This window comes from Fringilla coelebs, assembly GCF_963513975.1.
Source record: "Fringilla coelebs genome assembly, chromosome: 6".
NCBI classification, from domain to species: Eukaryota; Metazoa; Chordata; class Aves; order Passeriformes; family Fringillidae; genus Fringilla; species Fringilla coelebs.
This window is the reverse complement of record NC_140034.1, coordinates 47778799-47793633: the sequence shown is the minus strand read 5'-3', so window position 1 is coordinate 47793633 and position 14835 is coordinate 47778799. Positions and strand designations below refer to the sequence as shown.

General features: G+C 41.5%; 1 protein-coding gene across 2 annotated transcripts in view; it reads right to left on the bottom strand.

Moving 5' to 3' along the window:
• Positions 1–2852: 2852 nt before the first annotated feature.
• The window catches only part of KCNQ1 (potassium voltage-gated channel subfamily Q member 1), a 329750-nt gene continuing 317767 nt past the window's right edge, over positions 2853–14835 (bottom strand). Inside the window, exon 18 of one of the 2 annotated variants that reach the window (XM_084208526.1) lies at positions 2853–5002. In XM_084208526.1, coding sequence (XP_084064652.1) covers positions 4796–5002 — 207 coding nt within the window. In that variant the 3' untranslated portion in view covers positions 2853–4795. The remainder of the gene's footprint in view (positions 5003–14835) is intronic. The other variant, XM_084208525.1, reaches the window with a different exon arrangement.

Sequence of the window (14835 nt, the reverse complement as noted above, 5' to 3'; positions counted from 1 at the left end):
GCTGAAATTCACACTTCTTAGACATCAGTCAGACCACAGACAAGACCAAAAAAGCCAGTGTTCACAGAAATCCTTTCTAGTTTCAACCTGAATTCAACAGCTTATGGCAATTCCATAGCTACATCTTGGGATGTGGCCAAGTGTCACCTCCACATCGTACTGGCATGACCACCTGCTGCCTCCATCACAGCTGCTGCTGCTGCTCAGGAGACCCAAGATGCAAAACATTACAGAAGCTACTTTAATTGAAATTGGAGGGCATTTTACAGGCTGCTCTGTGTGGTGTGTGTGCAGTAAGACTCACATCACTGAAGTGGAAGGAAATACCTCTAATCATTTTGGCTTGAAAACTCAAGTGGCATGCAGGAATATTAGAAAGCAATAACTTGAAAACAGGAATGGGAAGCAGAAACTTGTGAATTCACATGGTTCTGTGGCTCTGAGACCATGAAGAAAGGAATGCTGCCTACAGAGCTGAGCCCAGCTTCCACTGAAAGCCATGGAAAGGCGTCTTTAGCTCACATTTTCAACTTCCAAAGGCTTACACTGACCTGCATGGACTGAGCAGTCCCACTGCAGGCAACACCCAACTCCAAGCCAACATAAATCAAGTGCACAAGTACATTTTCATGGGAGCTGCATTGTGCCTTCAATCTTTTTCCTTTTCTTCTCAAACCACCACCCCAGCAGTAAAACCCATCTCAGCAGGGTACATGAGGATAAGCTTAAAACTATTTTAGCCTTTTTTCCTTTAAACTCCCAGAAAAAAAGATCTTCCTGTGTTTTAATTTTTTATTTTTCAAAAAAGGAGCTTGTTTTTTGCCCAGACCTTTAAAGCTCACCAGCTGGAATATTTCCAGCTTCCTCAGCACTGATGGGTGCTAAATCAGGTATCTGCTAGCAACAAGAAACCTTAATTTGCTGCTGTAAAATCTCTGTTTAATCTACTGACATCCAAAGATTTCTGCCTTAACTAGTATTTGAGCATAGCAGTGGCCCATTGTGTTATTTGAAATGAACCTGCTTTAAAGCAGAAGAGTGAAAATGAGTGATGGCCAGGCTCCTGATCTTTTGTAAGATACTACATCGAAGGAAACCTAAACCCAGCCTCCTCTAACTGTTGGTTTGGCAGCAGGCACTTCCAACTGACGCTCCTTGGGCTCGGAATAATTAAGGGTTTGCCTGTAGCAGGACTCCAGGGTGGGTAATTATTTATCTGAGAGTGGTACCTCCAGTCCCCAGAGGGCAGGTCCCTTTGTGTAGGCACTGAGCAAACACACAGAAAGGGGCCCTCCTTTCCCGAGGAATTTGTGGTCTAAACAAACAAGTGGGCTGAGTGCAGGGGAGGGGGCAGCAGATGTGGCCAAGCAGGTGAAATGACTCGCCCTGAGGTCACACTGCAGATTAATGCTGATGCCAGGCAGTGCTTCTGTCTTTTGAATCCCAACACAGTCCCCTCACCAGGAGCCTAGATTTTGCTCATGGACTAAAACTCCTCCCCTGCACAAATCCTCTCTACCTCCTGTGGATCTTCCTTTTTGCAGACTTGCACATCGTCCGCCTCTGCTGCAGGCTGAGGGTAAGCTTTCATCACCACCTTCAGCTGGGCAGCCCCATGTTTTGCCTCCTCCCCTATTCCTTGGCTTCTCACCATCCAGATCTGGCATCCATCTGGCATCCCCCTGGTAGGCTGGGCAAGCTAAGCCAGCTAGCATTTTTTTGGATGACTATTTTTAAATTTTTTTTTTTCAGCAGGGACGAGGCTCTAGGCTCAGCTTACACCAGCCTGGAAATGCAAACTGCTATTGAGCTGCTCCAAGAAAGATGCTTCTTTTGCAGCTTCAGGTGCGTTTTATGCATTAACACAGCTCACAAAAATGGGGCAGATAGTCAAGATTTGGCCTGCCTTACCGTCTCCTTTGCTCCCTTTCAAAATACTTACAAACATTTCCTACCCACTTAAAAAACCCCCACTCTAGACAGTTTGGCCAAACAGGAGACACCAGTAGAAAAGGTTTTAGCAGAAACACATACTCACTGAGTGCTGGCTACTTCAGGCTGCTCCAGTGTTGGACTGCTCAGCTCATCTTCCCACTGCTGCTGTTCCCTGTGCAAGAAAGATGCTGAGGCACTTGCTTCCAGGAGAAGTCATTGAGATATGAAGTCCCAGCAGGGCAGAAAATTCCAGGCAGTCCTGCAAGCAGAGAGGTCAGATCTGTCTCTGTGAGCCCTTGTGGATGACTGGCTCCAGGCAGCTGCATGGCAAACTTGGATGGTTCTTTTTATAACATCCCTCTTCAACAGGGAAAAGGGATCGTCTTCTTTTCCTTAGGATGAGGTGGATTGTAAGGTTTGAAGTAGTAGATCTCAGAGCTTTGTACTTTCTGAAAGGATCAGCTGGACTCAGGTGAGGAATCACTGACCTCACAACTGGCCAGCAGCCTCAAAAATCCAGTGATTCCCATGAGGCTGGTTCCAATGGAGACTTTCAGATGGCTATGGAGAACTGACAAGAAAGGGACATTATGTTTTGCATTAAGTGTTTGCTGTGCCATGCTGTTATCACCAAGATTAGGTGTCAAACAGAGAATGGAGGTATGGTCTTGGGAACAAACAAGCAGGAATGGAAGCATTTTCTGTTTGAAACAATGGCCCTAGAAATGCACAGACCTGTCTGCTTTCTGCCAGGGCTATGTGACATACCTTCCTCTCCAGTCATCCCATGATAAAGTCCAGATTTTCTTTTATTTCTCTAGTGAAGAATCAGCAGAAGCTTTACAGTCATGCATTGCAAATAAGGTATATTTACACTGTACAGTGGGCTAAGAGAGAAAGGAGAAGAAAAGCCATCTGCTTTCTTGTGTATATCAAGTGTCTGGATTTTAGAATAACCAAAAGACATGGCACTCTCATCCTGTATTTTATTAGGAAATTAACAGGCTGATTGATAACCTGAAATTACATAGTGAATCTTATTAAAAAAATGTTCAAAATCACGAGAATAATTTTGATTTCCATGAAAACATAATGCCCTGATACAATTCTTCTTTATGCCTGTAAATTTCTACACCCTTAACATTTATCTACTGTACAACAGAGAGGCTGGATAACTGTAACAGAATCTGGAAAGTTAAATACAGGATATTTAATACAGGACTTTCTCTGCAGTCCAAGTCAAAGAGATGAAATGTTGGAAAGAAAGCCCAGAATGTGAGAGTTCCCTATGAGGAGGTTCCCTGTGATCTCATTCATTATGCATCCCTATTTCAGACTGGTAGTATTGGTCAAAAGACTGGTCATATAAACTGCTGTGCCAAGGTATGAGGCTTTAGGGCATCCCCCAGGAGAGGGAGAGCACTGTGGGGTTCAGGCTCTGCAGTGAGGGGCACAGGGTGCACTGGATGTGTAGGATGCTCAAAGTGCAAGAGCTGATAAATCTGTCTACATCTCATCTCCCCAGCAGTTGGAGGTACCACTACCACCAGGCTGGACTAAAGAGCTTTTCCTGAGGCTGTCAGCTCTAAAGACTGATATGATTCAGGTGCTGAGTCTCTGCAAGGGCTTGGTAATTTCAGCCTTAGCAATCAAAGCCCCACTCATGCTCACCTTGTGTGTGAGAGCTCACACTGAGCCAACACTGCCGGTTTCATTGCAGTCATCACCTGGGGCAGTGTGGTTATGCCCCAGGGGTCAGGCTGGGGCCCACAATTCTCTAAATAAAGAGCTGGCCCTTGTCAATACCAACCCCCTCTTGTAGGGCGTTGAGTTTCTCAAGACATTATTCAAGAAAACATTAAAATTGCCATATGTGCTGTGTGGATTAGAGATGCTTTCCTGAACTGAAGCCTTGATTCCTGCAGGGATTATGGATGTTCTGTGAGTGGCCAGCTCAAACACTTGACCAGTGAAGTCCAGCCACTTCAGCCTCTTGTATTATTCTTGGCGTCTGTAAGCTAAAAACCAGTAGATTTAAGAAGTAGAAAGCCTTCCTTTTAAAATGCTCAGGACAAGTACATTTAGACCACTGTGTTTTCTATTTATATATAAATTCTTTGGCAACAATTTTCTAGAAAGCAGAATGATTTTTTTGCTATTTAATACTTTATTGTCTCCCCATGAAAAACTGATATCTTAGAAAATCTATAGCACTTTCCACTATAAATAGTAATGTTCCAGATTAAGGATTAGTTCCTCCCTGAAGAAAAACAGATTTTAAAAATCTGGTCATTATCTGATAACTGTTTATGTAGTAACACTAAAATAAAACAGAAAAAGAAAATCATTCAGTATGTGGTTTGTTATTGTCTAGAATGTTAGTGTATGTTTATACAATAAAAACAACATAAGTTATCCTAGTTTGTTTTAAAAACCTTAGTAATAGAAATAAATTGCTATCTGCAGATTCATAAACAGAATGCATTTTTTTCCATCTAAGTTCAAGTATTATTAGAATATTATTATTACTATTATTATTATCATCATCACAGGAGCTCTAAATCCTTGCCATTTTGCCTTTCTTTGCATCATTTTGGTCTTTTTGAGAAATAACAAGTTGTGATCATTTGTTCAGGAGCAAAATCAATGCGGAGCTTCCAGAAGTTTTGCCAGGAGGAAGACAGCCTGGCAATCCTTTGGCTACTGTGGGTAACTTCAGCATGTTTGAGACTAGTGGTGTAGATACAGCAGTTGCACGATTTCTTGGTTGGCTGATGAACTTAATTTCTCCCTGGTTCTCAACACTCAGTCCCGTTCAGAGGAGAAAAGTAGGAACAACCCAACCCCGACTTGCGCCCCATCAGGAGATGTCGTCCTCGTTGCCTGCCGGCACTGTCAGCTGCTCGTAGGTGGGCAGGGTGTTGTTAGGGAGGAAAAGCTCTGAACTGACATTGCTGCTGTTGCCTCTCTGAGACGATCTGTTGTTGCCCTGATCCCCCTGCTGACGGGAAACCAGATGATGCAGCATGTCCGTGATGAGGTTCAGCTTCTGGTCCATTTGTGTCACCTACAAAGGCAAAGGGCAGAGTTGCTCAGGAGCAGCATGCAAGAAAATTGCAACAGACCAGGTGGCATATGTGTAATATTAATTAGAATCACAGCAACCTCTCTGAAGATACCACAGATTCACAGTCCATCAAACAGATCATTAGGAATTTAATGCAATAGGTCAGGGTTGGATGGGGACAAGCTGGCTAGTACCTCTGGTGTATGCTTTGACACTCATTTTATATCTGGGTGAACACATGACAAATGGGAGTTTAAAGACATCTGCTGGAATAGAGAACTAAGCCCCAGAACTGAATTTCTGTAGGGTTTTTTTTTTTTTTGTTAGTATTGTGTCCTTTTTTTTTTTTTTTTTTTTTTTCAAATTTAAACTTCTAGCCCTAGCCCTAATAATACCAATATGCTCTAGTAAATAACTGCTTGACTTGCAGTTGTCTAATCAACTCTCAAGCTGGGACTGAGTGATGCTCTTTACTACATTTGGGTTCAATTAACAACTGAGGCCACAAAATGCCCATCGGTGTTTTTGCTGCCATTAGTGAATAGCAGCTGGGAGTGGGACATGAGTCAGTTTTATGCTCTCAAAACCCAGTGACACAGCATTCCCTGGGATAGCCATCTGAAATGACATGATCCCCAGCAAAACTGAAACTAAGAATTCTAAGATGGCTGAAAATGATTTTCTTGACTGGGCGACTCCAGGTTCAGCCTGTATCCATAATGCTCATTTTCTTTTTTAGACAGAGGCTCCTTAAATTATTTGATTTCTCTTCTCTCCCCCGCTTTTTTTTCTGGTATTTCTTCTAATGTTTAGGAGAAAATATAATGAAAAAGCTGATACCTAAGAGAGGTTAGGTTTGGGATGTTTTTTGGGATGTATTTGTGGTACTCAGGGGAAAGTTAAGAATTAGGTGTTTATAGGAGTGTCACCCCTTTTATCTGGCATTGGGAGCCTCCCCTCTGCACTGAGCAAAATATCCCAAGGGCAAGGTGGGCACTTCTAGCTTCAAAGTGCTGTCCACTCTCTGACCCTTGCTGTGGTAAAAGCATTGAAATTAGGCAGTAAGACTCTGCCTTATGGCCTCCTAATTGCTTCTTCAAGCATAATAAGAAAGCCTTGATTTTGTCATTGCAGTCTCTGACCCATTGATCCACAGAGATCCCAAAACAGTGAGTAAATTCTAGGCAAAGAGATGTAGTACTTTTTAGAAAGGGAAAAGAAAGCAAACAGAAAAAAAAAAAAAACTGTGATAGGAATAAATTGTTGTCTAAAATATCTGCTAGAAAGTAGTGGAAGGCACATAAAACTGCCAGAGAGAGCATGAGTGGGAGCAATTTATATGTGCCTGGCTGTCATCCAAGTATCACACAGGATAGTAAAAGACAGTAAGGCTGAGCAGAACATCAACAAACCTGGAGGATTTCAGCAGAGACTAAAATGTTTTTCCACCATAGAGAAAATGCTGGGTTTTTTCAAACTCTTTGTACAACTGGTAGGGAAGCAGATACAGTGATTTAAAAGTATGAGGTGCCAGAGATTTATACTTTGCAGCTGCTTTTGAAAACATTAGGCAAAGCACCCTAGATGGTACATGAAACACTAGTAATTCTGGATGGAAATGGCTGTTGAAAGATGAGATTCTATGAAATGAGGAAGCTGAAGAACAGATAAGTTCAAGATTTCTAGAAGGAAACGCAGATGGAAAACGGAGCATATCATCAGGTTCTCATTTCAACCCTGTTTATTCCCTCCCTTAAAAAAAGACACATTTTGCCCAAATGGTGCCCAGTACAGATGGCAAACTCGTGAGGCTCCAAGTGTCACAGCACAAATCAGTGGTAGTGAAACCTACAAAAATACCTCATTCCTGCATCCCCCACTGCCCAGGTATTGTTTTCTGAGATAACTCTGCTGGAAGGACTGCAGTGAAAACTTCCAGACAGCTATCTTCAGAATGCAAAAGACAACCTTTCCTTCTACAAGAAATGCCTTTTTGCTAACTATTCTAAATGAACTGGGGGATTTTTATATGCATGTGCATCTTAATTTGTGATTCCAGGCAGGGATTACCAGAGGGAGCACAGGCTGGAGATATATCTGGAAAACGTGCATTCATGAAACTCTTGCAGTGATGAACTATTGAACATGACAGCAGATTGGACTGAGATCTGGATAGTCCTTCAACAGCTGTGCATCTTGGTGATGAAGTACTGGGGAGAAGTGAGAAGTGAATATTCTTGCTGGGAAATGAATTCCCAGAGATAATTGTCTAATTTTTTCTAGGCAACAAGGTCTGGCTGCTGCAGCTGTGGAGTGCAGGAGGCCCACAGAAGCAGAGGCAGGAGCTAATTGCTATTGAGCTGAGCCATATGAGACTTCAAGACCTTTCTTGTCCACGTTCCTGCTTTTTGGGGTAGGGCTCTAAAGCCACAAAGATTTTGTGGAGGGAGGTCCAGAAAGCTGGTTGTGTTTAGTTGTTGTTTAATCAGTTTTGCTTTCCATTGCCCAGGGGGTTCAGTGCCCATGAAGGGCTTGCTCCAAGACACACTGGACTCAGTGGTAGATTTTGGCAAGCACAGACTCCCAGTGGCTTCAGTGGGCTCCGTACCAACCTTGGACTGAAACATCAATCCCACATAGTAACATGCTCTTTGGATGTTACAGGAGAAGGAGCAGTCTGGATTTCTGTACATGGATCTTCTGCTTCTCAGGGCTGTATTAGAAAAGATGACATTGGCAAATGAGGCAGCAGTGGCCCCCATTTTTAATTCTGCCAGAGGAGTATCTGCTTAAAGTATGAGATATTTTAAAAGGAGAAGTAAAAGCCACCAGAAGGCAGCTTCTACTGTCATCACAGGCCTCTGATGTACCAGAAAAAGAGGCTTGCTGGTGAACAGCCTGGCTTATTAACGTGCCCAATCTGCCTGTCATCATCCAAACACACATCCTGAAATACATCATTCACTTGCTTGCTGCGGAGATAATTATACCCGCTAGAAAAATGCCATTGTGTGCAATATCCTTTTTATTAAGCCAGCTTTAGGCAGTTAGCATGGAGAAATGTATCATCCCCCCTGAATCATACTTTCAAACACATTTACTTGATTAGAAATTAGCTCTGATGCCAGAATGAATAAAAGTAAAGCAAACAGAAAAACTGCTGATGTTGCTCTAATCTTAACCGCTTTGAACAACTCTGATCTCTCTACTTAAAACAGCAAACATGGTTAATTACATAGAAAAATAACTCAGACTGATTTGTTTCCTTTAGGAAAAACTAAGTAAGCCCTTTGTAGCTGATTTATGTTTCATTAGAAGCATGATGTTTGGATGATCAGATTCTTTATATGCAAAATAATTTCCTTTGTATTTCACAGTTGTTGGGAGGAGGAAGCAGTGCTTGAAACTTCAGAAATTACACACCACAGTTATTCCTAAGTCTTACTGAAATATTGTATGAATACAAAATCTCTCCATCCTCTGAGTTAAGTTTAAAAAAAAAGTAAAAATTCAAGGATCATAGATTGAGCACAGATGGAGAGAAGATTTAAACAAGTTTTGAATCTATCTCTTAGAAATGAATAAAATCCCATTCATGCAGTGCACTGAGAAAAAAACAACCCAAAGCCAAATAGTTCCTCAGGAAGGCTGAAGGGTTAGCACACAAATCTTAAATGGCACATCATGAGGAAAAATTAAAACATGCAGTTATAATAGCCTCTCTCCATCTCTCCTGTAGGCTCCCTTCAGGTGCTGGAAGGCCACAAGTAGGTCACTCCAAAGCCTTTTCTTTTCCAGGCTGAACAATCCCAATTCTCATAGCCTTAGTGACATGCATTTACAAAGGTAATAATATTTGTAAAGGGATCAAAGGCATTCCAGGAGGTGCTACTGAACAAGACAGAGACTGTTCTTGCTGAAAGAGCAAAATCATTTCCAATTAAAAGTGTCTATTATTTTTATCTATTAAAATTCCGCAAATCTTCACGCTATATTGACTTGAAACACTTTGTAATTTTAAGCTTTCACAAAAAGTTCATGGTGTGATCTGGAACACAATATGTAACAATAAATTTATTTCCTCGATTTTAAAAACAAAACAACCAAACCAAACCAAAACATAGAAGCCTGGTTGGCTCCAGGGACAGCTCCAGGGACAGAAGGGTCTCTTTTAAGCTCCCCTGTAATGGAGGACTAAAGGGTAGCACTTTGGAGACCTACTCCCAAAACTAATTATAGGAATTTCCCAGGAAAAGGCAATGACAGACACAATTACAAAGCTGAGTGGAACAGCATTTTCAGCCATGGGAAGCAGAAGGACAAAACTTTGAGTTTGGCATAATTTCAGCCACAAAGACCACAAATTATTAATAGGTTATTCCAAGTATTGCTCCATAATCTGCAGAGATCAAGGTTGATTAATGCTGTTGATTAAAGCTGCATCATCTGCCTGTCATTCTCATCCTCAGAGATTTTAAAAGTAAATATTAAGAGTAAAAAATCACAGTCACTTTGAACAGAATGCTGTTTTATAACTACCTATGTTCTAAACATGGTTCACTGATTAAACAGATTTTTTTTTTCCATAATGAAAAGAATTTTTATCAGCTCATTGCTCACTCAGTGGGTTCAGGGGGGCTGTCCTTGTTCTCAGTAAAGAAAGCCAAGCATGAAGCTGCTAAAGGAGAAGAGGGAAACCAGGATGCAAGCAACACTTGGCTGAATGAAAAGGTGATAAAGGAAGATTTCAGCTGCTTTTACAACATTAAGCTCCCAAGTCTGCTGCCCTGACTTAAGTAACATTGATTCCTGTGGGTGCAGCTTTTTGGCTCAAAGAGAACTGATTCTTTAAGGCACTTTTTCAAAAGAACCAAAGAAGACTGGGGAGACCTTCATGTATTCAGCACTTCTGGTGGCCTATTGTTCTAGCAAACTTCTAGGGGAATAAAAGATGATGCTGTCTTTGAGCATCTCTCCATGTCGTATCAAATCTCTAACGTGTCTGCTATTCAGTACCACACTCAGTTATAAGGTAGCTTTATCTTTCATAAAAACACACAAAAAGGTCCTATCTGCTAACAAAATAATCACCAGGCACACCAATGACTCAGCTGGAGAGAAGATAAAGACTAAAAATATTCCAGAACTTATAGCACCTGGTAATGGCAATGTTATGAAGGAATGTATCAGCATCCAGTGGTACTTAACAACAGTGAGACTGTTCTGGAAGAAAACATGTGGTTATAAATCACATTTGTCTTCGGTGGGATTTTTCCTATATAAGTTCTTCAGAATATTTGAGGGAGCTTCAGAGAGAAACTCCCCTGGCTCCTCTTCTTGCTAAGTCCTCTCACATGTTGGTATCTCAGCATTTCTAAAAGTTAATGCTTTATCCCAGAGCATAAAAGTTAATGCTCTGAGGACAGGAACAGGAATAATGTTAGAAGTGGCTTTCTAGAGGAGCTCAGGGATAGGTATGGGAATCTTCCCAGAGAATTTAAAGATTTCTCTATGATAGTGGCAGGAGAGACCAATGGTTTCAGTATTATTAAGGAATGTTTCATTCTTCAGTGCATGATTCTTCAAAAATCATGGAATGTGCCTCCCTTCCATTTGCAATGCCCAAGATCCCCAGATTCTTGCAAAGCCCCCTGTCAGAACTTCTGGCTCTGATGTGTTTATTTTGTTGCCTGAGATGAGGCAGCAGTTTTGCTGGAGGTTATATTCCTGCCACTGAGGTGTTTAAAGCAGAATGTAATCTGAAGATTTGCTCTCCAGACTGTCTGTACTTTCTCTTGAGAGCTGGCCAAAGAAGAAAATATGTGTGTGGTGTCCAGGGGAAGGATAGAAGAAGTGGAGACAGTGAAAAAAAACTCCACCGTAAGATTGATTATTGCTCAGAAAACAGGAAGGCTGAGCTTCTGAGGAACAAAATTGACAGGTTTTGAGGGTTACATGAGTAAGTCTCTTTCTAGTCAATGAAAACATTACATGAACACTGTAACCACTGTCTTAACTGACAGATAAAATGGATATTTTTCAGACAAAAGGCATCTTTGGAAAGAAAGCCACTTACTGCACCCTGACTTCTAAAATCAGCTCTCATGCATAAAGCTATCAATGACAATCTCTGCTTTGAGATATTAAAAACTGTTCTGCTTTTTCAATAAACTGAGACTCTTGCTGCTCTCGTCTTGCTGTGTATTTTTATAGGAAAATATTTATCTTGCACGTCTCAAAAGCGTAAAAAAACCACTTATTTTTTGTAGTAAGATCCCCTGAACAGCTGCTGAGAATTCACCATTGATCAGGGTGCCACTTGTGCATTCAACAGAGGGGGATGACTCTGGGGAGAAAATTCTGAGCCATTGAGCCAGGATCAGAGCTCAGCAACAACCAGGATTTATAAACCAGTTGCTGGCTCTGATTCTTCAGAAGTTATCTTGATATCAGTGAACTATTACAAAGGGCTTGACTTCTACAGTAAATTCCTAATGCACTGTAAAGAAACTCAGTTTGTACCATGGTTTTTAAAAATTGTTTTGGGAATTAAACTAGCAACACCAGCATGTAGCCATTTGGTTACTGACTGTAATACTTGTGGCACTTTAAAGTAATTTTTGTTTGAAGAATTTTGTTCTGGTTGTGCAGCACAAGATCTAGGGTAGCAAATGCTCAAGCTATAGGAAATGGGAGAAATTACATGGTTGATTTATGCATCTGTTCTTTCTATTAGGATTGGGAAAGCAATTTTGATTAGCAAGTAACTAAACTGCAGAGAATTATTTTTCTTTTCCAAATGTTCTTTTTCTCGAAGAAAAGCATGTTTTTCTAAAAGCTTTCTCAAAGTTTCTGGAAATATGACACCTCTGGTTAACTATTCACTCAGCTCCATTTCTTTAATAATTCTTAGGAGAGGGTAGGTTACAACTATAATGTCATTTTTCAGATTAGGTGTCTCCCCTGAATTATATTTGAAACCAGTGGCAGTAAGAGACATTCTCTGATGGGTCAAAACCTGAAAAACTGATATGAAAAAGCCACTTTAGTAATATGTGATGGAATAAATAATATGATATGAAATTCAGCAGACCAAATACAGAATATTAGCAGCAGGTTATCAAAACTCTCTTCCATGATACTGCCACTTTTCCCTGTGAGGAAACAAGCAGCAACAACAGATGTTGTGATTATGTAAGAGAGCCATTCCTTTAAGATTTTAAAAAATTTGAGGTATAAGTAGAAATCAAAGGTTACAAACAAATTGGTTTGGTCTTTTACACCTTCATAAGATTATTTGTCTATAACTTGCTGCTTGACTAACAGAAGCAAGGTAAGATGAATACAAACCAACAAACCACTCCTTCTAACAAAGAGCTTGGTAGGATGCTGGCAATTGTGAGAATTAAATTACAGGAGAGTGAAATGCATTTGGTCATGGACTGTTAGGGAGTGTAAGACCCTGAAAGATTTTGGAACAGCACTTCTTTTAGGAGGTTTTTTTTTCTGGGTTCAAACTGGAAGAGGGGAAATTTAGGCTAAGTGTAAGGAAGAAATTCTTTGCTGTGAGGCTGGTGAGGTAGCGGAACAAGCTGCACAGAGCAGTTATGGATGCCCCATCCCTGGAAGTGTTTGAGGGCAGGTTGGATGGGGCTCTGAGCAGCCTGGTCTAGTGGAAGGTGTTCCCATGGCAGAGGGTGGAACTGGATTATCTTAAGGACCCTTCCAACCCAGGCCATTCTACGATGATTCCATGATTCTTTTAGAAGTGGAGACGATCCAGAAAGGCTTGAGGGTAAAAATGTTGGGAAGGGATGACCTAAAACACTAGTAAGTCAAGACAGGAATGAGGACCATGATGGATGTGGCTGGAGGAGATGGTGAAAAGCAGGACTGGAAACAGCTGCCACTGAAAAAGAGAGCAGAGAACTGGGGTCTCCGTTCAGTGCCTTTGTTGCCATTATTAACAACTTACAAAAATATTTGGCTTCTTTAAAGCACCCAAACTGTTGGAAATCAGCTTTTCCTGGGAGCCTTCCTTTAGTTCTAGGTGTAGTCTTGTGCCACGAGGCCCATCTGCTGCCTCACCACTCCCCAGGCGTGTCCTGCTGGCCTCCCAGCACTCAGTCCATGCCCAGATGTGTGCAACGCTCACAGATCTATCTGGCATCCAGAAGGCTATAGCCAAGCAATTAAAATTTGTGGTTGACTCTTGTTTTAGATAAATCAGACGAGACTTAAAACACATGGAAATTTTCAAGTTAGAACAGCATCCAAAATCTACAGTCTTTGGCCCAGCACTGCCTCAGGATACAGCATATTTTTTTCTCTAAAATATTACAAAGGTCAGATTTTTTTTTTAACCCTTTCCTCTAAATTAGCAGTGTATCAGTAGACAAACAAGGGAGTTTGGAAAATTTTTCCCTCCTTGCATGAAGCCAGGAAAGTGAAGGTGAGGGTCTTGTCTCTAAATATAACTTTCATCAGAAACTACCAAAGATTATTAAATCCCCCTATCCTATTAACTGAATACCCTGATCTTTTCAAGAATTAGCTTATCTTCATTAACTATAGCCCCACCTTCAGGAAACAGTGTCTCTCTGACCAGACACAACTTTCCTCCCTCTCTATTTAAAGATAAGACATGAGTTGGCAAGAAGGGAGGGATTCTTTCTTTACAAGTGAATCAATGATACCAGAGTATTAGAAGTTAATGTATCTGCAAAAATAGCTGGATATCCATCCAGCACCATAATCATAAACAGCTTCCCAAATTATGCTTAAATTGAAATCCAGCCTTATGGAGGATGGGAAACAGGCTTGAGATAACAAGAAATATAGTGGAAATATTGATCAAAGAAACCAGGAAAAAGAGCCCCTTATCTCTGTGTAATAGCTTGAATAGTGTTCTAGAATAAATGATGGCCATCTTCAGGGCCAGGAGTTGGACTTTGATGATCCTTGTGGGTCCCTTCCCACTCAAAATATTCTATGATTCCATGTTTAGTGCATCTATGGCACTGTGCAAACCTGGGTGCACCTAAGCCCAGCAGATAAGTCCTGTTATTGGCAGCACAACGTGGGGGAAACTGAGGCAGCACAGCCAGCGGCCCACCTTCACATACAATGAACATTCTTAACATCAGCTTGGATGAGTGCCACTAAAAAAACCTTAAAAATACTCTGCCTGTCCTGGGCACATCTTCCAGTCTCAAGGAAAACCTCACAGCACCTTTCTGGTTTCTATTATCGAGACGGGGGGCTGGGAAACAGGTTGCTTTCTCATTCTCAATCACACTCTTGTTCAGCAAAACGTTTCTCTGTGGGGTCCCTCTGGCTGAGCACCCCGGTACCTATCTGCAGAGGAAAGAAAGGCTCTCTGTTTGGCTAACAGGCACTTGTATTTCAGATGCTTCAGCTCCACAGATGTGAAGAAAACTCCCCGTGGCTCTTGCCTCTGGAGGACCCTTTCTGCTGGCTGAACCGTGGCAGCACAGCCTCTGAATATCACTCCATATTTTCCTTGTCAGGAGTTTGGCTGTCAGACAACAGCTTTCCCCTAGCTGTAGATTCCTGTTCCCCGTGTGGAACAGTGGCATATTTACAGCACTTTAGGGTTAAAAAGTGTAGAGTACAAGACCCAACTGGCATAAAAATATGTCCAAAACTCCTCTCCCCAACAAAATAAACCCCAAATCAACCCAACCCCCTGTATCCCCCTCCCCACAATAAAGAAAACAAAAGTGACTAATCTTGACCTCTCTCCAAAGGGGAATGTTTTTCTTCTTGAATCCTTGGCTCTGGCTCTTGTATGATACTGGGACTATGACTAA